Raw genomic sequence first — 24,429 nt, 5'->3', positions numbered from 1 at the left:
CTCCAAGAACTCAGGGGCCACCAGGGCTGGCTCTTCGTGGTAACTGGGATGGTATTGAGCAGCAGGTTTTCACCCTGGTGCCACTGCTGTGCGGACTGCCTGACTTGGGCGCCCAGACACTGGCCTCAGGGTCCGCGTGGCAGGTGTGTGTGCGGGTAGGGTGAGTGGCACGGAGGGTCAGGGGTTGCTCCGTCATCTCTGCCTGTGTGCAACTTGCAGTTTTGCAGTTTTCTGCAGCAGCTGAGGCGCTGGCGTGGGAAGGCGGAGCTCCCCTGGAAGGCGTCAGGTTTGCAGGCACAGAGCACAGCCCAGGCCTGAGGGTCCGCTCAGGGGCCATGGTGGTTGAGTTCTCCGTGGAAACTGGGATGGGGTGAACGGCCAGTTCCCGTCCTTTGGCCGCCTGGCCAACTACCAGACTTAGCCGTTGCCGCCCAAGCATCTGTCTCTGGGGTTGCCACTACTTGGGTAGAAGTGAGGGTCGGGGTGGGGCATGGAGCATCACCAGTTGCCAGGCCAGCACTGTCTTTGCAACATATTCAGATGGCGGCGGGCAGCTCGGGCACCAGCATGGGCTGGCGAGGCTCCCCTGGATGGCCCTCAGATCGCTCACAGCATTGTCCCAGGGCTTCCTCGGCCTGTGCCAGGTGAGCAAGGTAGGGGGGAGCTTCCAAGGCTTCTATCCCAACTCTACCTATTTCTAGCTATTTTCTCTTGAGTTATTTTGTGTCTATCTCAGTTTTATTTGCAAAAATAGTATATGCAAAATACATCGAGTGAATGTACCTCAGGCATATAGAAGATCTGGCAGAAACACGTTTTCTCATGCCCATTTCCATTCAATATTTGAACACAGAGGCTTCCATGGTTTTGATTCTTTCCACAAAAGGATAGTTTTGTCTGTTTTCACCATTTACATAAGTGAAACTATAAATTATATAATTTTTATGTTCATTCACTAAACATGCTTGTGACATCATTTTGTTCCTATTGATTATTCATTAACTTTATTTTGTAATACTCAATTTTATGACTATACCACAGGTTTGAGGCCTTTGCTTGTTTTGTTTATAATCCACTCCACTATTGATAGACACAAAAGCAGTTTCTGATTTGAGGCTATCATGAATAAACCTGCTACGAACAAATCAGATATACACATTTTTCTGTAATAATATTTTCACTTTTCTTGAGTTTAAGTACATAAGAGTGGATTTTCTGGGTTATAAAATAAGTATACATTTGGCATTGTATGAAATAGGGAGACATTTTCCTAAGTGGTTGTGCCATCTTAAACTACAATGAAAATGTTTGAGAGAATCAGTTCCACTTTCTAACCAATACTTGATGCTGTCAGTTGTTTTAGTGTTATCCATTCTTATGGGATATAACTGCTGAGTAGCTGTCTGCCTTCCCAATAACACGGAAAATTGAGGGCCCAGAGGACAGTTTTATTTTCATATTTGACATCTTCTATTATTTTTTATAGAAGGGTGATTTGGGTAGTAAAATTGTCTTTCAATTTTCTAGGTTGTCTCTGAATCTTACTGGGGTTCCTTCTCCTAAACCACATTCAGAAATTTTCACGACCAACTTCTTTTTATCTTTGTCATACCAGGCCAATGAGGGACTACATTCCTGAGACTTTTTAAGTACTTTTTGTGTGTATGATGGTCTAATAATCATAGCCTTAAAACTTTCTGGCTGGGCATGGTGGCTCATGGCTGTAATACCAGCACTTCGAGAGGCCAAGGCGGGTGGATCACCTGATGTCAGGAGTTCGAGACGAGCCTGATCAACGTGGAGAAACCCCAACTCTACTAAAAATAAAAAATTAGCTGCGCATGGTGGCACATGCCTGTAATCCCAGCTACTTGGGAGGCAGGAGCTACTTGGGCTGAGGCAGGAGAATCGCTTGAACCCAGGAAGGGTTGTAGTTAGCCGAGATCACACCATTGCACTCCAGCCTGGGCAACAAGAGTGAAATTCGTTCTCAAAAAAACAAAAAAAGAAAGAAAGAAAGAATCTCAGACTTCTGGGAGACACTGAATTTGTGAATGTGCACAGCATGTGTACAGCATGTCACAATAACTTTTTTTTTTTGAGACCAAGTCTCACTCTGCTGCCCAAGCTGGAGTGCAGTGGTCCATCTCAGCTCACTGCAAATTCTGTCTCCTGGATTCAAGCAATTCTCCTGTCTTAGCCTCCCGAGTAGCTGGGATTACAGGTGCTGCAACCATGCCTGGCTAATTTTTGTATTTTTAGTAGAGACAGAGTTTCACATATTGGCCAGGCTGGTCTCGAACTCTTCACCTCAGATGATCCACCTGCCTCAGCCAATGGGTGGAGTGTTAACTCAAAATGCGCACATTGAATACTGAGGAAAATGTATAGCCATCATCACCAGCAGCTGAGATGCCAGTTGAGATACCAGGAATACCCCAGCATGTAACTCCTCTTTTAATTCACACACACACACACACACACACACACACACACACACACACTCATGGTAACCAGTTCAGGATGCACACAGAAACAGTCACAGTCTTTTTTGGGAACACACTCCCCTGTGACACTTAGATCCTAATGCTGACTCCAATTCCCCCCTGGGACCTCCCCTCTCCTTGCAGAATGCTGGGCTTTCCCTTAGAAAACCCCATGTCATTTCCTTCAATGGAACATGAATCAGCTTCACCCACAGTGTCTGCAGGTCTCTGTCCATAGCAAACGTTTTTATTACCTTAAAATATAGATTTTTACCTTAACTAGCCAAGACCTAGGACCCTTTTTCCAGGCTCTTTTAGATGAAGTAATAAATGCAAATATTAGAGATGTGTATATGTGTATAAATATAAGGAGAAAAGATGTTGCCTAGTTGTACAAATTAGCTTTAATAAAACTCCTGATTTAAATTATTTAATTGTGAGAAGGGCGATTCTAACTCAACACACCAACGAAATAAAAGCCTTATCCCTCTGCTCCGCCAAAATATCCCATTTAGGGCCTGTGTGTGTGTGTACACACACGTGTGCACTCATCCCCACCTGACCGTATCAAATTATTATTTAAACTAGATATTTTTACTTCGTTGCATAGTAGTAATGGTTTCTGGAATGAAAAAATAAAAAACAGGAGAATAAAACTGTTTAAATGTATCTCCGGGTGAACGCTGTGGCCACTGCACGGACCCCGCCGATGGCGCCCAGTACCTGCGTCTCAGGAAGAGGTTCTGGCGGGTCCTCCGCCTGAGGCCGCGCCCCTGGTACCTGTCCCGCGTCCACGTGAACGCGGAGCGCAGCATTCACCATCCCCTCCCTGAAACAGAGGTCCCCGAAGTGCTCCACAGGCAGGGCCGAGCTGGGCAAGGGGGAGCCCAGCCCCTGCACGGGCCGCCCTGAGCGGCGGAGACGCAGGAAGAGCTCGCCGGCTCCACCAGCCCCTACCCCAGATGCGGGACCTCAGACCAGCGAGGACCTGGAGCCCCCGCCCCACGGTTGCCAGGAGGCGGACAGGGGCAGCTCCTGGGGGGCTACCGCCCCGAGGCCATTCCGCCAGAACTTGAGCGACCTGGGAAGGCGCAGTGCCCTGCCCTTGAAGAGGAACCTGTGTCCTGGAGGCAGCAGCCTGGGAGCTCCTCCTCCGAGGACACGGCAGAGGCGAGTGACTCTGGCGGCGCAGGGCTGGCTTTCCCGTCCACGGAGGAGAGCTGTGGGGCTGGGTGAGCTGGACCAGGAAGCACGGCTGGCTGCTCTCGGCCTCCGATGGGGAGTGGACAGCTTAGGGGGTTGCCGCCGTGCCAGCCGGCCTGCTGGCCACTCTGGGCTTCATCACAGCCTCACCTGCCTGCGCAGGCACCTAGCACTGCAGGCTGGAGCTTCTGGCCATGCTGGTCAACTTCCCCAACGAGCCTCTGCTGCCTGGGAACAGCAAGGCCAGAGCTACACCACCCTGCACTTGGCAGCCATGTACCTTGGAGATGGTGAAGCTGCTAGTGGGGACATAGGACGCCGATGTGGATATCAGGGACTACATTGGGAAAAGGGCCTCCCAGCATGTGAGTCAGAGCATCACAGAAGAGATTGAGACCCTGATGGGAGTCCTGGACAAGGACGATGGGGAGAGCACCGCCAGCAGCGGGGGTGGGTACTGGAAGATTTAAAAGCTGCCCCCTCCATCTCACCACCTACAAACTCTGACACGTCCTGGAAGATGGGTGGACCCTCTCCACCATCACCACTTGGCTGAAGGTGGTCCAGACGTGAAGCCAAGGATTCCAGGGCGCACAGCCTCGGGCAGGACTAATGGACTTAAAAAACACAGGCTCAACAAAATCCACTTCACAACCCAGATGGTTCACATCACACCCTCTTTCAGGGACCCAGAGCAACCACTGGAAGAGAAGGAGTAGGAACACTCTCTTAAAGGCCACTTATCCTATTCCTTCAAATTAAGACCAAAGTCCAATGTATTTAGGTAAAAAATAATTTCTTTTAGAAAATGCTAAGGTTTGTCTTCTGAAATTTAATAACAGAAACAAAAAAAGAACATTAGACGTCAGGAAGTGAGACCAGAAAAGACAAACTAAACTATCCTTACTAGGTTGGAATGGATGGGGTGGAGTTCCCATCAGGCTAGCATTCCGGGGAAAGTGTTTTTTTTGTTTGTTTGTTTCTTTGTTTTTGTTGTTTTTTTTTTTTTTTTTTTTTTTTTTTGGCGGTGGGGGGAAGGAGTCTCGCTCTGTCACCCAGGCTGGAATGCAGTGGCGCCATCTCCGCTCACTGCAAGCTCCTCCCCTCGGGTTTATGCCATTCTCCAGCCCCAGCCTCCCAGTAGCTGGGACTACAGGCGTCCGACACCACACACGGCTAATTTTTTTGTATTTTTAGTAGAGACAGGGTGTCACCGTGTTCTCCAGGATGGTCTCTATTCCTGACCTCGTGATCCGCCCGCCTCGGCCTGCCAAAGTGCTGGGATTAGAGGCATGAGCCACTGCGCCTGGCCGGATTTCTTTTTAAGAGATTCATCATACTTTGACCTGTGCCCCATTTCCCTCCTCCACCTGTCTGACCTGGCGTTCCTATTTCCGGAGACCAGAAGTGGGGGGAAGAGAAGGGATGACTGTTTCTTTGCTTTCACCATTCCTGCATGCCATGCAAAGGAAGGAACATTGCGCTTTTAATTATCTGCTTTATTAAGTGGTTACTCTTTCAAGGACAAAAAAAATGCAAATTTGTACAAAACTGGTAGTATTTGTAAGTGCAAGTACTACATGCTGTCTTGTTCTTTTACCAATTGCATTTGCATTTTAAGGTACTACTGGTACAGCCACGGTGGAGAACAGTTTGGAGGTTCCTCTAAACACTGAAAATAGAGGTGCCACATGATCCAGCAATCCCACTGTTGGATATATACCCCCAAAATAAGAAATGAGTATATCGAAGAAATTATCTGCACTCCCATGTTGGTTGCACCACTGTTGACAATAGCTAAGATTTGGAAGCAACCTAAGTGTCCATCAACAGATTAATGTATTAAAGAAAATGTGGTAGATACACAGAGTGGAGTATTATTCAGCCCTAAAAAAGAATGAGATTCAATCATTTGCAACAAGATGGAAGGAACTGGATATCATTATGTTAAGGGAAATAAGCCAAGCATGGAAAGGCAGACATTGCATGTTCTCACTTATTTGTGGGATCTAAAAATCAAAACAATTAAGTTCATGGACATACTAAGTACTAGGGGGCTGGTGGGGGACACAGGGCACGGGTAATGGGTACAAAAACAGGCAGAAGGAATGAATAAGACATACTGTTTGATAGCACAAGAGGGGGACTCTAGTCAATAATTGTACATTTTAAAATAACTAAAAGAATCTAATTGGATTGTAACACAAAAGATACATGCTTAAAGGGATGGATACCCACTCTCCATGATGTGATTAGTTCATGTTGCATTGCCTGTATCAAAATATCTCATGAACCCCATAAATATATATGCCTATTATATACTCATAAAAATGCTTGAAAATAAAAATAAAGGAACTACTGAAGGTCAGGTCAGAGTGGAAATGCAAAAATACTAATTAGAGAAGAATGTGAATACAACAGGAAACCTGTTGGTATTCTATTTATATTGTAAGCAGCAGTTCAATTGTTTTGTAAAAGCAATTTCAATTTTAATCACTGAACTAAAGAAATGGGCAACGCTGACTTCCGTAATATAGGTTCTACCTAACCATCTCTAACACCGCTGTCAAGGAGGACCAGTGTTAAGGCACATTACTAACAACCACACAAATTTTTAAAAGAAAAGAACACTCTAAGCAGCCTATGGTACTTTGAAATGAAATATTGCCTCTCATTCTCACTTGTGTTGCCATTCCAAAAGTTTGAATTTGCTGAGGTTTATATTCTGGGTATTACATAACCATTGGTTCTATTTGGCATAACCTTATTAAATGGTGCTCAGAGCTGAATTACCTACAGAAACTTTCTGGTTTAATTAGCATAAATTGTTATAAATATTAGTGAGCCCATACTTGTGGGATATAATTAAACCAACTTAATGATTCTCACATAAGGTGTCAATTTATTTTACTAATGCATTCATAATCGATGCTTTGTAGCAACATTTTTCAAATGTTTAAAATGCTAAATCTTCTCAATTTTCCAATCTTTTCTTGAGTCTATTAGATACCTATAGTGTAGTTACTGAATAGCTGGGAAACAAATACACCTAGTTAGAAATGGCACTGCTTTATAAAAGGCACTAGAGAAAAGACGAGACTATTTCTATATTTAAATGCTGCTGGCAAGTGAATTCCTTTGTATATAAATGAAAGATACCATTCATTAAAATGAAAGACTTGTTTCAAGTGTGATTCTTACATTTCATTCATTTATGATAGAGTAAATGGCTTTATAATTACTTTAAAATTTAACTCACTAGTACATTAAATCTGTTCATTGCAAGATTAGAATCAACTGTGAGGGGAACTAATTTAAACAAGCCCTTCCTTAGTCTTATTGAGTCTCATATTTGCTGAAACTACCTACAGCTTGCAGGATAAGGGAGTTCACGGACCATAGGGTGAGTGAACCCATGCACAGATTGCAAACTGCCCAGTGTTACAACATTCAGGATTTTTAGACCTTTAATTTTCCAAGTCATAGAAATTTGTTACAGGTTCATCACATCTTTGTCTAAATGGCAACTGAATTTCTTTAAAGATATGTTTTAAAAAAAAGGCATAAAGCTATGAATTATTATCCATTTGCGTGCCTCTATTTTTGCTTTAGAATTATGGAAGTGGACCCTGTGAATTTGGGAAACACTGTTATGTATACACATAGGTGAAAAACAATCTAACATTGTGTAAATAAAAATACTTTTTTTAAGTTGAAAAACATCCATTTGTTCTAAATCTATATGTATTTTCTGTATCTAGTACAGAATAAGCTGTAACTTCTCATTGAGTAATCTTAGGTTTTACAGATATGTAAAGCTGAAGCAACTCTAAAGAGTAGACACTTCAGAACAGGAAGGGTCTGGTCAATGTTGAGAGTAGACACTTTCACTGAAGGTTCTGGTGAAATGTGGGTAACTAATTGCTTGAAATCTATAATTTGCTATATAGTTAACTATTAAGTTAAAATGTCATTTACCATGCTTTTTACACTAAAAGCTTTAACTTTTCTGAGAAAATAATATTTTAAATGTTCAATTATTACTTCTGAGGAAAGCTACTTCTAGCATTCTTTGTCATGATGTGCTTGTGTGCAGTAAGCAGAGCATTTTCAGCCACTTACCTCTACATTCTTCCTGTTTTTCAATTTCTGATTTAGATTATAAAAGGCAAATGGTTAATTTAATTTGATACTCAGAGTTGTGTTTACCTTTAATGGACAAATATGTGTCAGATACTTTGATGTTTATTGATATGACACCGTGTGGTTAAACAACGCAAGTATGTCCATGTGTTTCTTATAGGGTACACTTGATACTAGTGGTGTTTATGCAGTTCACTTATGTAACTTGAAAATCTGGTACTATTGCATTCAGGACTGAAATCTTGGAGTTTAGGTGTCTTGTCTCTCATTTTGAAAATAAGTGAAAGTTGAGAATGTAAAATCTATAAAGTTCATTTTTTTAACTAGGAAAAAAACACAAATTAATGACAGACACCAAATTACAAATCCAAAAAGCTCAGAGAACACCAAGCAGGATGAATATTTTAAAAATATACCTAGGAATATCATATTCAAACTGTAGAAAACCTGTAACAAAGATAAAAGATTAAAATAAGGCAGAGGAAGAAACACAGTGTCTACAGAGAAACAGACATAAGAATTACATTGGACTCCTGTTTAGAATCCATGCAAGTAAGAAGTGTTGAAAAAATTAGATTACAGTGGGTATTTATTATCCAAGTATTCATTATCTAAAACTGCAAAGCAAAAATAATTGTAACAAGAACACATTCACTAGCAATCTGAGCACTCATGATATTAGTGTCTGTTCTGGAGAGAATTATGTCCCCCCAGAATTCCTAACCTGAAGCCCTATCTCCCAGTGTGACTGTATTTGGAGAAGGAGCTTTTAAGAAGGTAAAGGTTAAATACGGGCAAAAGGGTAAGGCCCTAATCTGTTAGGACTGGGGTCATCATCCAAAAAGGTAGAGACACAAGAGATATCTCTCTCTCTCTTCTCTCTCTCTCTCTGCCCCCCTCCTTCTCTCTCCCTCCGTCTCTCCCTCTCTCTCTCCCTCTCTCTCTCCCTCCCTCCTTCTCTCTCCCTCCCTCTCTCCCTCTCTCTCTCCCTCTCTCTCTCCCTCTCCCCACATACATTTGTTAAATTGAGGTTTTTTGTTAGAACATCTATAGTGGCATTTTAATATAGTGTTACTCTACTTAAAACACACACACACACACACACACACACATTTTTGATAAATTCTTTTTTGAGGATAATGCCGGGCATGGTGGCTCACACCTGTAATCTCAGCACTTGGCGGGATTATCATCTGAGGTGGGTGGATCATCTGAGGTCAGGGGTTCAAGACCAGCCTGGCCAACATGGTGAAACCCGTCTCTATTAAAAATACAAAAAATTAGCTGAGTGTGGTGGCAGGCACCTGTAATTCCATTTACTCAGAATGCTGAAGCAGGAGAGTCCCTTGAACCCAGGAGGCGGAGGTTGTGGTGAGCCGAGATTGCACCATTGCACTCCAGCCTGGGCAGCAAGAGCAAAAATCCGTCTCAAGAAAAATACAATAAAATAAAAATAAAAAAACACAAAACTGGGATGTATCCCTGTCTTTTAGGCAGATATACTTTACCATTACTAAAATTGAGCTTCAGAAACATTAAGCATGCTACACAAACTTAGCTGGAAATGAATACTGAAATGGAAGTTTGAATTCAAGATGATTTCTTTTCAATCCCATGCTAATGCCGTTAACTCCTATAGACCCTTCTCAGGGGCAGCCAGAGAGACACTAGCCCACTGATGGACGGACAGACGTGGGCAGGGTCCGTGTCACTAAACCACCCACCACTGCCACAGCTGCCTACAACAGACACATCAGATGACACTGCAGGCAAATAAATGATTTTCACTGAGGACTTACTGGTTTTAATAATAGGTCCTGGTGTAGAGAAGTCCCTCAACCTATTATGCAATGAGTTTTGAGAAGCGGGTAAGCTGTATGTTTTGTGGTTTTGTTTCATAAATGCATCTACAGGAAGACCAATATTGACTGAATGAAGCTTTCATTTAAAGGGCTAAAATATGCTTTGTGTTTTTATATGTGGATACTACTTTAAACCTAATGACTATTTATTGTATCATAGCTTGTGATGTATTCTGCTCATGGCTTTTAAGGTAAATTGTGCCATGATCCACTGCCATTCTAATTGCTTTAACAAGTCATTACCACACTACTGTTACATCTTAATTATGCATACAGACAAGTAGACTTATTTTACATATGTGAACTAACTAGTTGTCAAAGCAAATGCAGATTGTATTCTGCAAGTAAAATCTTTTTCTCTCTGAAATTTCTAGCGATGTTCTTTAAGTGAAATTCATATTCAAACTGAAGATTTTAGTTACAAGAACTGAGTGCAGATTAAAGTATTTTTGTGATTCAAACATAGTCAAGAGTACAACTGTGATATTTCATGGAAGTTATGCAATAAAATGTCTCTAACCTGCGAACAAATCTATCAAGCAGACGGCAGAGTACTGAATTTGAAACCAGAAATACTGGGTTTTTATATAAATGCTTCATAGATTCGTTTTATGATAAAGGGCACATAACTCTCCTAAACCTCACACCACCTCTTGAATAGGGATAATAAGTCCACATCAATGCTGATGCCTTAGCTATTATTAAACTCTTACAGTATGATGTAAAGTGAAAGTACAATGTAAGATCATTCCTAGGCCAACTTTGACCAGTTTTATACAGAAACATGTGCCAACTTTTCTGTTTGCAAGGATAATATCAAAGAAAACACCAGAAAGTTATATCTTTGATGCATTTTTTCAAAATCATACACATAATACACAAACCAAAGACAAATGATAAATATTATGTCAGAAAATATAAAGTCTTCCCCTTTCTTCTTTTGCCAAGAAAGTCCAATATTTTCACCATTTTTATGCACACAATCAACTTTATTTAAGCTGGAAGTTAATGTCTCATTGTTTTCATTGTTCTAAATAAACACCTTTTCCCTTGACTATTGTTCTAAAAATTTTGAAGTTGTGTGAAAAATTTTGTTCTGATTTTTCACATTTGTGCTAATCATATGTGAAAAGGAATACAGATGGTATTTAATTATGAACATGAAAAGATGTTAAATGTCATTAGTCATTAGAAATTTGCAAATTAAGACCACAATGACTAACACATATATACCAGAATAGCTAAAATAAAAATAAAACATCAAATGCTGGGGAGCATGAGTAAAAACTGGAGCTTTCACACATGACTGGTTGGAATGTAAAATCGTACAGCTATGCCAAAAAGGAGTATAGTAGTTTCTTAAGAAACTAAAGGAACCTGAGTCCCCAGGCCTGCAGTCTGGGCCAAGGTCACTGGCCCTGGATCAATCAGGATGGGGTTCAGGGGCCTTCCTGGGGCCATCCACTGTCCAAGTTGCCCTTTGGTGGTCTCGTCTGCCCCTCAGCCCTGAGCACGTCCATCTGTCCCTCCAATCCTCCCTGTCACGGGACATCTGTCACAGAGCCATGCGCTATCTCCTGCTTTCTGGAGATGCCAACTGCCTGGGGTGCTCTTAGCCGTGCCCTCCCCATCTCTGGGTCCTGACCAAGGTGCTCTAATGGACACCCCCAACCCAGGTCTCAGAGAGCTGACAGCACCCTGGGTCCCTGAAGCTGAGATCCAGCAAGACACACGTGGCCTGAGAGTCCCACTCTCTGGCTGGCAGAACCCAGAGGTGGGAGCACACTGGAGTGTCCTTCAGGGTGTCTTCACCCCATGAGAGGGCTGGGGGCTTTGGGAGTTTGCAGCTGGCAGGAGTCAGGGCCCAGTCCCCTAACTCTGATGCGTCCTTGGTCAGATCCTGTGCCTCAGCCTGCAGGGCCTATTGTGGTCACCAGGTGAATGTGTTCCCTTAGTCTGGGAGCCCCAAGTAGGCAGCACCCCCTGCCAATGACTTCAGGGCACCTGGAAGTGGAGGCTGAGAGGTCTGCCACTTCGCAGAGCTGGGCTCTGGCCCAGAGGCCTTCTCCTTGGCTTAAGTGGTCTCTCGGGCTCCTGGGGCTGCAGATCAGGGACAGAAACAGGCAGCTCTGCTCTGCTATGCCTACAGAGAGGTGCCCAGTGAATGCAGGTTCCAGACAAAAGGTGGAGCCTGGCATCCTGCCCTGCGTGGGCTCCAGCCTGCTGCCATCTGGGGAAACTGAGTCATGGCGAGGCTCAAGGATGTTTCTCAGACCACACCAGTCCCTGAAGGTCCCCTGACCTCCCAATCTTGACGGACAGTGAGAAGAGGTTCCCAGGCCACCTGCAATAGGTTCTGGCTCGGCCTGGGTTGGGGTAAGTCTCCCGGCTGCTGTCCTCAAAGCCCCATCAGGAGGCTGTGTCAGGCCAGGCACACCGTGGTGACAGCAGCATGGACTGAGGGTTCTGGCCGCGGGAGAGGTCAGGACCGGGGGAGGTCAGGTCCAGGAGGAGGGCACTGGCCGGCACATGGTGGTGCTGGAGAGACCTGGGCGGGGTGGTGGGAATGGCCCAGGAGGAGCCCCGGCTCCTGTGGCTGGAGTGAGGGTGCGGGCTGTGGTGGGAGAGGAGGTGAAGGTGGAAGGAACAGGGGCCCAGTGGCCTGTGCTGTAGGAAAGGCATGGACTTCCTAGCGAGGACTTTCTGGTGCGGGGTTCTCAGGGAAGAGGAGGCTGGAGGGGCTGGGGTCCCCAGGAGTGCATGCACCAGGCAGGCGGAGGGGAGGCCGAGCCAGGAGCCACAGGCTTCTCACCGCCAGACCAAAGCCGCCCTCCGCTGGCTGCGTGGGGAATCGCGCCTAGGCTGGGGCTCCCCTCGCCCCAGGTTTGGGGGAGGCCGATGTGTCCTGGGGCGCTTACTGCCCATCCAGTCTCCGCCAGGCAGCATGGCCCTGGGTGGCTTTCAGGGCAGCCTCCGCAGCACAGAGCCTGCCTCCGCCCTGTGGGGCAGATTTGGGCATCTGACTCTGGACACTTACCCAGAGGCTGAATTCAACTCCCCAGGGAAAAGCACACTCAGACTCCCTCCCTCCCCACTGTGCCCAGCCTGAGGGGACCCTGGCTGGGACTTGGGAGGAGAAGGCCAGAGGCCAGGGCCTGGCTCTCAGGCACTAGGTCCAGGAGAAAATGGAGCGGAGTCCCTGCAGGAACTGCCTCAGACTGCCCCTGAGGGGGCCTGGCCTGGGACCCTCCCTGTGCTACCAGGCTGCTGTTGGGGCCAGGAGGGCAGGGAGAGCAGCCACCTGTACGGCATCAAGTAACACTATCACTCAGCACACCCAACACCCACACAACAACCACAGCCCTCTGCCCTGAGGGGGCAGGTGGGCAGAGCCTCCTCTGTCTTGTTCACCCTGAGCGCGGAGCTCCGCACAGGACAGGATCAGAGAGCAAACCAGGAACAAATGGATGAATCAACGAAGGGGCCAGGGCAGTAGGTCCCCACCCACACCCTGAACCCTAAGGGTGGGACACAGAGGCTGGAGACGGGCTGGCCCTGGGATCCTCTAAGTGACAGGAACCCTTGGCCACTGTTGATTGCCCCGAGGTGGGGCTGGGGCTGCCTGGCCCTTTAAGAGGGCAATTCTGCCCACCGCCCTGAATGACCCCTCCCCTAGCCACTGGAGAAGAGATCCCGTTTCTTGGCAACAGGAAGCTCTTGGTTTACTGCGTCACCCAAGCGACTGGGAGCCGCGTCCTGCTCTGGGACTGAGCCGTTGGAGCCGACCGATGACTGCACTGGGCTGACCGCAGCAAGCTGACCACACACACTCCTCACTCCCCTGGTCCTGGTGGGCGGCAGACACCATGGTGCAGACGGATGTGCTCCTACCAGAGCCGGCCCCGCAGAAAGTGCCGCCCTGCGAGCTGCCCTGCAAAGAGTATGACGTGGCCCGCAACACGGGCGCCTACACGTCCTCCGGCCTGGCCACCGCCGGCTGGAGGTGTGGTTCCAGAACTGCTATGCTCGCTACCACCAGGCCTTCGCCGACTGCAACCAGCAGAGCGGGAGCTGCAGGGGCATGAGAGCCATCAGCTGGCCGCAGAGACCCATGCGCTGACGCAGCCGACACAGCAAGACTCCACGTGCAGAGTGGGCGAGCGACTGCAGGACACGCACAGCTGGAAGTCGGAGCTGCAGCGCGAGGTGGAGGCGCTGGCTGCGGAGACCGACCTGCTGCTGGCCCAGAAGAAACGGCTGGAGCGCGCCCTGGATGCCATGGAGGTGCCCTTCTCCATCGCCACTGACAACATGCAGTGCAGCCAGCGCCACCAGCACGCCAACCTCGTGCGTGACCATGTGGAGACGGAGCTGCTGAAGGTGCCAGCAGCCTTGGGTGGCCAGGACTTGTGGGCACAGAGAGGAGGAGCCCCCGGCAGTTCATGTGGACAAGCCACGTGCTGCTGCAAGCACACGGGAGACCAGCCCTCTGTGCGTGAGACCCCTGAGTCCCGAAATCTGGCCCCTTAGTGACAGGAGGCAGTTTTGCCCCAGAAGGCCCCTGACTTCCAAGCAGCTGTTTCTCCTGTCGTCCTCCAATCCCTTTGAGTCCTGGCATAGTCATCCTGACCCTGGGCTCCCCAGAGATGCTCCCTGGTTGGGACAGTTGCTCCCGAGGTGGAAACCCAGGTCTGGGCCAGCACTGCGGGTGTGGACAGGTAGGGTGGGATAGGCTGGGATCTACTGCTCCCATTCATCCTATACAGAGCCGGGGACACGAAGATCTGCACCCACAGGTCCCCTTCTCCATGTCACCTGTAACTTCCCAATCCAGCCCAGCTTGTCTATGGGGCAACCCCATAGGGTGAGAGAGTAACTCAGTCCTGGCCCTGATGCTGGCTCTGGAGAATTCCCTGAGCTCTCAGAGCCTGGGGCCTCCATGAGAACCACTAAAGGCCTGTAGACATTTGTGAAAGATGTGGGGTGGAGGAAGCTGGTCTCCTGCCATACCCCCAAACTCAGGCAAGAACCCTTGAGTCCCTCCCTCCCCTCATGCCTTCCCTCCTCCCTCCCTTCCCCTTCTGCAGGCCTATGCCCCTGCACCCTCTCAGTGCCTCAAGAACTGCTGCAGCTCCCACAAACCCTCTGCCTGCAACAAGGGTGCCTGCGAAGTGACGGAGACACTGACAGTGCAGGAAGAGGAAAACCCAGGGACAGAGGGGTGCAGGACTCGGGCCCTGGCACACAAGGAGGTAGCTGGTGGTCCAGGCAAAGACCCCAATCACAGGGAAAAAAGGCTTGTTCCTACACACAGAAAATTAAACTGGCCAGGCAGTAAGAAGAAACACAGGGTCTTCCTCCTGTTCTTGGTGTGAGGATGGTCTTTCCCAACACAGAACCCTGAGGGGCAGCCTGGGCGGGCATCTGGGCCCCCAGAGTTAGGGTCCTCAGGGGCTGTCCAGAGGCCAGGGGCAGGCCAACGTTCCTGGGTGCAGTGAGTGAGCCGCAGTGATGACTCTTGAGGCCTGGGGCGTGGGAACTGCCGCTGAGGGACCTTCCCAGCAGCCCATAGAAGGCCCTGGAGGAAAACACCCCACTTACAATGCACCAAGGAGAATGCCCAAAAGCCCAGGATAAACCCAGAGAGAGAGCAGAACTTGCACAGTCAGAGCTCAGGCCCGGCATTCAACTCCTTCTGGTTGCTCAGGTGTAGACCAAGGCCTGCAGCAGCTGGGCCTCCTGGGATCCTCACCAAGGACCGGCTCTGGTGCTCAGGGCGTCTCCTCCCTCAGGAAGCTGAGCTCATCCGGAACATTCAGGAGGTGCTGAAGAGAGCCATCGTGCAAGCAGTGAGCCAGATCTGGTGGGTCGAGGGCTGCCCAAGGGATGACTCCTGACCCCACCCACGGCTGGTCCTGGGGCAAGGCATTGAACGACAGGACCCTGAAGCTCAGAGCCGGCAGGGGCTGTCCCAGGTCACAGTGGGAGCACAGGGCTGGGTGGGGGAGGTTCCGGCCCAGCCTGAGTTTGAGTGGCCAAAGCCCAGTGCCACAACTGATCTGCAGCCCCCCAGCATGGGCGGCAGCTCTTGGTCACTGCTGAGCACGAGGACAGCCGGCCCAGAGCTCCCTCCTGAAGCGGGCATGAAGGCCTAGCCTGCAGCATGGAGGGTCCCCGGCGGGGCCCTCCCTGGCCACACACCAATGCCCTGCCCCACCCCGCCCCAGACTGAACCGGGAGCACACGGAGATCTGCAAGATGCACTGGTCGGACAAGGTGGAGGCCTACAACCTCGACAAGACCTGCGGGCGCCACCACAGCCAGAGCACCGAGGTGTAGACTCATCTGGCACTCCACCACCTTCCAAGAGAGGGGGGGCCAGCTCTGCCCCCGCGCTTGCCCTGGCTGTGGTCTCGCCTCCCTCTGCCTGGGGGCCCCAGCGGGGCTCCTTCCCCCAGCCTGGCCCAGAGGCCCTCGCCCCCGAGGGCACTTGGGCAACTGTCTGCCCCTGGCATGAGTAAGCGAGCAAGACCTCCTCAAGTGCCCAGCGCGTGCACAGCCTGGTTGCCCATAGACAGGACAGGGTGGGGTGGGGTCAGCCCCAGGCGCCGGCAGGATTGCATTTCCACCCAAGGCCAGCAGAGGGAGCGCGACCACCGCCCACTTGAGCGCGGCAAACTCCTGGGTGCGAGAAGCGGACGCGGGCGCTGGGTACTAGGGAAGGGAGGCTGCGGGGGACGGAGGTGCTGCAGAGGGGGCCTCGGGGGCAGCGGTGCTGGGAACGGGGTTGCGGGGGCAGGAGGGGACTAAGTGCCCGGGGTGGGTAGGGTGTGGGAGGACTCAGGGGAGTTGTGGGCGGGGGGCACTCGGAGGCAGGCAGCTTGGGGGACTGGGCTTCGTGGGTCTGCACGGGGTGCATTGGAGTCCATGCAGTTCCTCCAGGAGCATGGGGCACAGACAGGGAATGGGGGCGTGGCAGGGCCCCCAGCATTTGGCAGAGCCTCCCGACCCTCCCCTGGCTGTCTCCCACCCCGCAGCGCCTCCACCCCGGAGACCTGGACCAAGTTCACGCAGGACAATCTGCGCCGCGCCCAGCGCGAGCGCCTGGACTCGGCCAACCTGTGGGTGCTGGTGGACTGCAGCCTTCGCAAAACCTCCGAGGACCTGGGACTCCAGTGTGAGGCCGTGAACCTGGCCTTCGGGCGCCGCTGTGAGGAGCTGGAGGACGCGCGGCACAAGCTGCAGCACCACCTGCACAAAATGGGGCACCCTCAACCCCGAAGATGGCTCCCGCTCCTGCAAACCACTGTGCCCCCTCTCATCACCTGACCTGGGCCCTCAACACCTTTCTCCTCTGTCCCACTTATCCCAAAGGACCCCAGAAGCAAGTGTCACCTCTCCGTAAACCTATGTAAAACCAGGTGACACTGGGTATGATCGCAGGGTGTTGGAACACCCATGACTAAGCAGGAGGAGCTGTGGGGATGATGGAGGCAGGAGGTGGTCTGGGGAGCATTGACCGCCCGGGAGGTCCCCAAGAGCCCTGGCCTGGCAGGCAGGGCTCTGAATCTAGGGCCTCAGCGTGGCCTTTACCACCATTGAGTCCCAAGTCCTTGAGCAGGATTTGGGTACTGGTGACCACCAAGGATGGGGGTTCTTGGATCAGAGCTCAGACAAAACAGGCAGCATGACTCTCCAGAGCGCACTGGGGGCCCCCGACTCTCTCATGTCTTCACCCCCAGCCCTCAGGGACTCTCCTGTGTGTCCCAGCTACTCTCCAGGAATGCCCAGATTTCAGCGGGAGTCAGTTCCAGGCAACCAGGTATCACCACCAAACTCATCAGTTTCGCTGAGTTACTCCCCTGTCTCTCTCATGTCTTCACCCCCAGCCCCCTGGGACTCTCCTGTCTGTCCCAGCTACTCTCCCACCACGCCCAGATTTCAGCAGGAGTCAGCCTCCCACACTCCGGAATCACCTACAGAGTCACAGACTTCACTGAGGTCCTCCCTGGTCTCTCTCAGGTCTTTGCCCTCAGCCCACAGGGACTCTTGTGTCTCTTTCAGCTACTCTCAAAACTTCTCTAGATTCCAGCTGGAGTCAGTTCCAGGCACCCACGATACACCACCGAACTCACGAGTTTCACTGACTTACTCCCCAGTCTCCCTCATGTTCTCACCCCCAGCCCTCAGGGACTCTTCTGTCTCTCTCAGCTACTCTCCAACCATCTCCAGATTTCACCTGGAGTCAGCTTCCCGCACCCAGGAATCACCTACAAACTCACGGAACTTACTGCAACCCCCTCCCCCATTTCTTTCACCTCTTCACCCCCTGCCTTCAGGGACTCTCCAGGGTCTCCCAGCTTCTCTCCAGCCTTCCCCAGATTTCTGCCACAGTCAGGCCCAGGCACCCAGGACAACCCTGGACAGTCACAGGCCTCACGAGACTATCCCCCAATGACCTGTACCTACACAGGGATGGCTCCCACGCATCCCTCAGTGACCCCAAACCCATCTTCACTTACACTCAGACACTCCCAGGGCCGGACAGCTACTCCCCGTTATTGTCCTTCAGTTCGAAGCCCTGGCCAATCTACTAGCCCACATGACGCAGTTACCTGGCCATTTCTCCACGGTTCCCGTGAGGGCCCCACACCAAGCCGCACAAGAGCCCCTCCTGCATTCCGTCCTCACACGCAGGCCTGTCCATCTACTTGCTACTGTCACACTCTTGCCAGCAGAAGAGGCCCCTGTAATGGCCGATATCACCACCCAGTCTATCCTCACCCCACAGCTGTGCAGCTGGACCCTCCTGCTGGCCCACGTGGCTGCCACAGCCCATGCTGGCACGACGCTCCAGCAGGTCGGTGTCCCAGCGGGCCACACTACCGGTGACACGGCTAGCATGACCCTCCTTCCTGGCAGTGACACTGTTGATGTGAACCCCAGTTTCACATCTGTCATTTCCAAATAGGACCATTTTCCCTTTTCGCTCTCCCTTCCATTCACAGGGCTTTTCCTTCTCTCTGTTTCTGCCTCCGTTTCAGATATTTACTCACATTTTTCTCTCTCACTACGTCTGCCGTGGTCTCCAAGAGAGTGTGCCACATAAGATTCCCCCATTAAAAGTCATGAATTGAGTGGCTTTTAGAATACCTGTGGTTGTGAACATTCAATTATAATTCGCAATCCATTGTAGAACGTCTTATCACCCCCGACCAGAGAAAAACCCTGTAGACATTAGTCACTCCTCCTTCTGCCTCAAACTCTCTCCCTGACCCTCAGCCCTAGGTAGCAACTACCTAGTGCGATCAATCCCATATGCATAGATTTCCATATTGTGGACATTTCCTATAAACGGAATTGCACAATAGGTGAGCTGTTATGACTGACATAACACGTAGCATAATATTTTCAAGATTCATCCACATTGTAGGCTTACCCACAGGGGGAAACAAGTTTTTTGGGGGGATTTTAGTAACACCGGGTGTTTTCTCCTTCCTTTCCTCCTTCTCTCCTTCCTTCCTTCCTTCCTACCTTCTCTCTTTCCTTCCTTCCTTCCTTCCCCCTATTTCTCTCTTACTCCTTCTGCCCTCTCTCTTTCATATGCCTTAGGTGCATCCCACATTCTGCATTTTTTGGGGGAAATCCTCGACAGGTGCAGGAAAATTGTGTTATTGTAACTATTTACCGCTATCTCTCTTTCACGGCTCTCCATCAGTTGTGAACATCTATTGGTTTATCCCAAGTCACTAAGCATATGTTTATTAGGTACACCTGTTTTTCCTTATACAGCTGTTTCTGGAGTCTAGGGTTGCATACTCATAAACCCACTGTAACTCAGAAACGCATCTAATAGTCCAATAAACCCATCATAACGTTGAAAAATCATAAATCAAACCATCATAAGTCACGGTTTGTTCGTGGATATGGGCGTCATCAATTCCATTGTATTCAGTAATGCTGTACACCATTAACAATGGCAGACTGATTGGGAGTGGATATTGATAGCATTATAAAAGTCAGTTATTAGAGGGATACTTCTTTAACCTGACTGAAAAACTGATCTAATGGCTTTAGTCGAGTGCATGATTATGTGAGATGTTTGAGACAGAGTAGTACATTTGTGCATGAAATTTTATGGCTTTTTTTTCAATTAGTAGGAACCATTGTGTGTGGAAAAGTGAGAAAATTGCTTTCTGCTGTAGAGTCTGGCATTCATTGTAGATTTAAGCTTATTTTTCAGTGAACAAATCTTATTCAATAAAATACTACTCTTTATACTAAAAAACAAAAAGAGTGGTGATGTGTGGTCATTAACCTCAGCAAACGAATCCAGGGAAAGAAAACCAAACGCCACATTCTCACTTATAATGGGAGCTGAAAAAGGAGATCACATGGACACAGGAAGGGGAACAGCACACAATGAGGCCTTTCGGGAGGCAAAGCGTTAAGAAAAACAGCTACTGCATGCTGGGCTTAATACCTAGGTGATGGGTTGACAGGTGCAGCAAACCACCATGGCACACGTTTACCTTAGTAACAAATCTGCACATCCTGCACATATACCCCAGAACTTAGAAACGAAACGAAACAAAAGAAAACGAAAAAGCAATAGCAAAACGCTAAAGGCAAACTAAAGTTTCAAACTCAGAACGTGACAGACCAATGTTTGGTTCAAATCATGGTTCTCAACCCAGGTGCCATAAGGTCAGGATAAAGAATTTGATTACATATTGTAAATAAGACATGCAGCAAATGACCAGAAAGATTATTCTCAACATATGTGTGTCTTCTAATTCAATGGTGACGCTACCTACCGGGACATAGCATTAGATTCCAAAGGGCCGGGTCCCGCCACACAGGCCTCCCACACTAATAACAATGGGAAGCCCTACGTGGTTTTACCTGTGCTTCTCAGCAACTGGCTATAAATCAGGTTGCCACCACTCCCAGATTTAGTTGCATTCATTTGCTGGAAGAGCTCACAGCACGCAGGGAAGCACTTACAGTTGCCGTTGTATTTTAGCGGACATTGCAAAAAGTTCAGAAATTAATGTGGGGCCCGGCATGTGGGGAGGGGCGCACTACCTTCCAGGAAGTGTTATCCAGAAGCTCTCTGATCCCAGTCCTTTCGGGTTTTTATGGAGACCTCATTCTATAGGCATGATGGGTTAAACCATAGGCTATTGGTGATCAACTCCACCTGAGGCTCTCAACCCTCCCTGGAAATTGGGGTTGAGGCTTTGCCATTCTCAGTCTGACTAAAAGAATTTACCCAAACGGAATTTTGAAACAGATGAGCATAACTGGAATCTTAATTAGATGATTGGATTATCTGGAGCCACACCTTGATATTCCTAACCCGAGCACCCTCATCCAACGAATGCTCCACCCAACTGGCTCCCAAGTCTCTACGTGGTTCCAGAGCAAAAGAATGTTTATACAACGCATATCTCCACCTTTTCTTCAAAGTCTTTTCGCTTACACGGAAAGACTTCTTAAACTGCCATGCATCAGGGTCAGGGGGAGGTCTTGTTACAACGCAGATCTGTGGATCTCCGGGTTTTGATTGTGGCAAGGATGCTGCTGGTGTCAAAACCACAACGTGGGAACCACAGAACCACTAGTTGGTTTTCAGTGTTTCAGTGCATACAATTCCTAACATATCTGGCCAAGAAAACTTGTAAGTTCTTAGATTGTCCCAAAGGTGGCGCATGAAATCAAAGCAGGAGAACAGTTTCCCACGAGGTGTAGCCTGGGAAAGTTGGGGGTGACTGATGGAAAGGAGGAGTGAAGCTCCGCCCTTTCCGCTGCTAGGCTGCGCCCGAGGCTATTTAAACCCACCCTGGCTGGCCTGTACTCAGATCTTCGCGGAGCGGATCAGCGGCCGGAGCGTTTGGCGGACTCTGCGTGGACTTGGAGCTCACAGCGTCTTGCGACTTGGAAGCGGATTCAGAGGACAGGACAGAACACTTGGGCAAGTGAATCTCTGTCTGTCTGTCTGTCTGTCTGTCTCTCTGTCTCATTGGTTGGTTGATTTCCATTTTCTTAAGGGGCACATACCTCACACCGCACACACACGCACACACACACACACACACGCACACACACTCCTTCTTTCTGCGAGTTAGAAAATTAGTAGGGGCCCCTGGGAGCTGCAGGTTTCCTAATCATGTCTGCACCTAAGAACAGTAGGGTCTTGTCTGGCTCTTCTTATGAACGGTCCCCCAGCCCGGACTCCCCAAGGTCCATGCGAGCTTCACCCAGCTTCTCCCTCTCCCCTATCAGAAACTCAGGCTTAAGGGGAAGCTCCTCACCAGGGATCCGGAGCTACCATTCACCAGCCCCTAGGGCTTCACCACACTCACCTCTGTCATCACCAGAATCCCACAAGCTCCCATTTCCCTGTCCTCACCGTGATGGGCAATCAATGAAGCCATTGGGCTCTCCCGTGTCCTCCTCTGAGGATTCCTCAGAGTCCCCACGTTCATCAATAATATACCACATGTTCTTACTGCCATCACCCAGCAGCTCACCCCCAGCTCTCGGGGGGTCTCCTGTGCCTCCCAGCTACTCTCCAAACAACCCCAGATTTCAGCTGGAGTCAGCCCCCCACACCCAGGAATCACCTACAAACTCAGGAGCCTCACGGTGCTCCACCCCTGTGTCTTTCATCTCTTCACCCCCAGGCCTCAGGGACTCTCCTGTGGCTCCCAGTTACTCTCCAGCCATCCCCAGGTTCCTGCGGGAGTCAGTCCCATGCACCCAGGAGTCCCCCAGAGACTCACACGTCTCGGGAGAATATGAGCGGTCCCCCAGCCCTGACTCCTCAAGATTCATGCCTGCCTCACCCAGCTTCTCCCTCTCCCCTCCCAGAAACTCAGACCCAAGGGGCAGCTCCTCACCAGGGATGTGGAAGTACTCTACATCACCCCGCAGGGCTTCACCACTCTCACATCCATCATCAACAGAACTCCACAACTTTACGTTTCCCTTTCCTAACCAAGCAGGACAGTCACTCATGTCATTGTGTTCTCCCGTGTCCTCCTCTGGAGATTCTCCACAGTCACCTCATTCATCAATAATATACCATATGTTCTTACTGCCATCATCCAGCAGCTCACCCCCAGCCACCCATGACTCGCCTGTCTGTCCCAGCTACTCTCCAACTACGCCCAGATTTCAGCGGCAGTCTCTACCCCACACCCCAGAAACACCTACAAACTCACAGACCTCAGTGGGATCCTCGCCAGTCTCTCTCACGTCTTCACCCCCAGCCCTTACGGACCCTCCAGTCTGTCCCAGCTACTCTCCAACCACGCCCACATTTCAGCGCGGGTCAGTTCCAGGAACCCAGGGATCACCACCAAGCCCACCACTTTCACTGAGTTACTCCCCAGTCTCCAGCACGTCTTTATCTCCAACCCTCAGGGACTCGCCTGTCTGTCCCAGCTACTCTCCAAACACGCCCACACTTCAGCGGGAGTCGTTGCAGGCACCCAGAAATCACCACCAAACTCACCAATTTCACTGCGTTACTCCCCAGTCTCTCTCATGTCTTCACCATCCCTCAGGGACTCTCCCGTCTGTCCCAGCTACTCTCCAACCACGCCCACATTTCAGCTGGAGTCAGTTCCAGGCACCCCGGACTCACCACCATGCTCACCAATTTCACTCAGTTACTCCTCAGTCTCTAGCACGTCTTTATCTCCAACCCTCAGGGACTCTCCTGTGTGTCCCAGCTACTCTCCAACCACGCCCACACTTCAGCGGGAGTCAGTTCCAGGCACCCAGGAATCACCATCAAACTCACCAATTTCACTGCGTTACTCCCCAGTCTCTCTCATGTCTTCACCATCCCTCAGGGACTCTCCCGTCTGTCCCAGCTACTCTCCAACCACGCCCACATTTCAGCTGGGGTCAGTTCCAGGCACCCCGGAGTCACCACCAAACTCACCAGTTTCACTGAGGTACTCCCCGGTCTCTCTCATGTCTTCACCCCCAGCCCTCAGGGACTCTCCTGTGTGTCCCAGCTACTCTCCATCCATGCCCAGATTTCAGCGGGAGTCCGTTCCAGGCACCCAGGTATCACCACCAAACTCAGCAGTTTCGCTGAGTTACTCCCCAGTCTCTCTCATGTCTTCACCCCCAGCCCCCTGGGACTCTCCTGTCTGTCCCAGCTACTCTCCCACCACGCCCAGATTTCAGCGGGAGTCAGCCTCCCACACTCCGGAATCACCTACAGACTCACAGACTTCACTGAGGTCCTCCCTGATCTCTCTCAGGTCTTTGCCCTCAGCCCACAGGGACTCTTGTGTCTCTTTCAGCTACTCTCAAAACTTCTCTAGATTCCAGCTGGAGTCAGTTCCAGGCACCCACGATACACCACCGAACTCACGAATTTCACTGACTTACTCCCCAGTCTCCCTCATGTTCTCACCCCCAGCCCTCAGGGACTCTTCTGTCTCTCTCTGCTACTCTCCAACCATCTCCAGATTGCACCTGGAGTCAGCTTCCCGCACCCAGGAATCATCTACAAACTCACGGACCTTACTGCCACCCTCCCCCATTTCTTTCACCTCTTCACCCCCTGCCTTAAGGGACTCTCCTGGGCCTCCCAGCTTCTCTCCAGCCTTCCCCAGATTTCTGCCACAGTCAGCCCCAGGCACCCAGGGCAACCATAGACACTCACAGGCCTCACGAGACTATCTCCCTATGACCTGTACCTACACAGG

The 24,429-nt window shown here is 49.9% G+C and overlaps 1 protein-coding gene and 2 pseudogenes across 1 annotated transcript; all 3 read left to right on the top strand.

The window, feature by feature from the left end:
* Positions 1-540: 540 nt before the first annotated feature.
* Positions 541-4,186, top strand: LOC129136889 (ankyrin repeat domain-containing protein SOWAHC-like). Its single transcript, XM_063792650.1, has 2 exons — positions 541-644; positions 3,294-4,186. The coding sequence occupies exons 1-2, from the start codon at positions 541-543 to the stop codon at positions 4,081-4,083; spliced, it is 894 nt and encodes a 297-aa protein (XP_063648720.1). The 3' UTR covers positions 4,084-4,186.
* A 9,315-nt stretch (positions 4,187-13,501) lies between these two features.
* Positions 13,502-15,080, top strand: LOC134808206 (tektin-4-like; annotated as a pseudogene).
* Positions 15,081-15,897: 817 nt separating this feature from the next.
* LOC134808239 (uncharacterized) lies at positions 15,898-17,119 on the top strand (annotated as a pseudogene).
* The last annotated feature ends 7,310 nt before the right edge of the window (positions 17,120-24,429 follow it).

This window comes from Pan troglodytes, chromosome 14, assembly GCF_028858775.2.
Source record: "Pan troglodytes isolate AG18354 chromosome 14, NHGRI_mPanTro3-v2.0_pri, whole genome shotgun sequence".
Classification (NCBI taxonomy): domain Eukaryota; kingdom Metazoa; phylum Chordata; class Mammalia; order Primates; family Hominidae; genus Pan; species Pan troglodytes.
The sequence above is the reverse complement of the archived record's forward strand: the minus strand, read 5'-3'. Positions and strand labels throughout refer to the sequence as shown.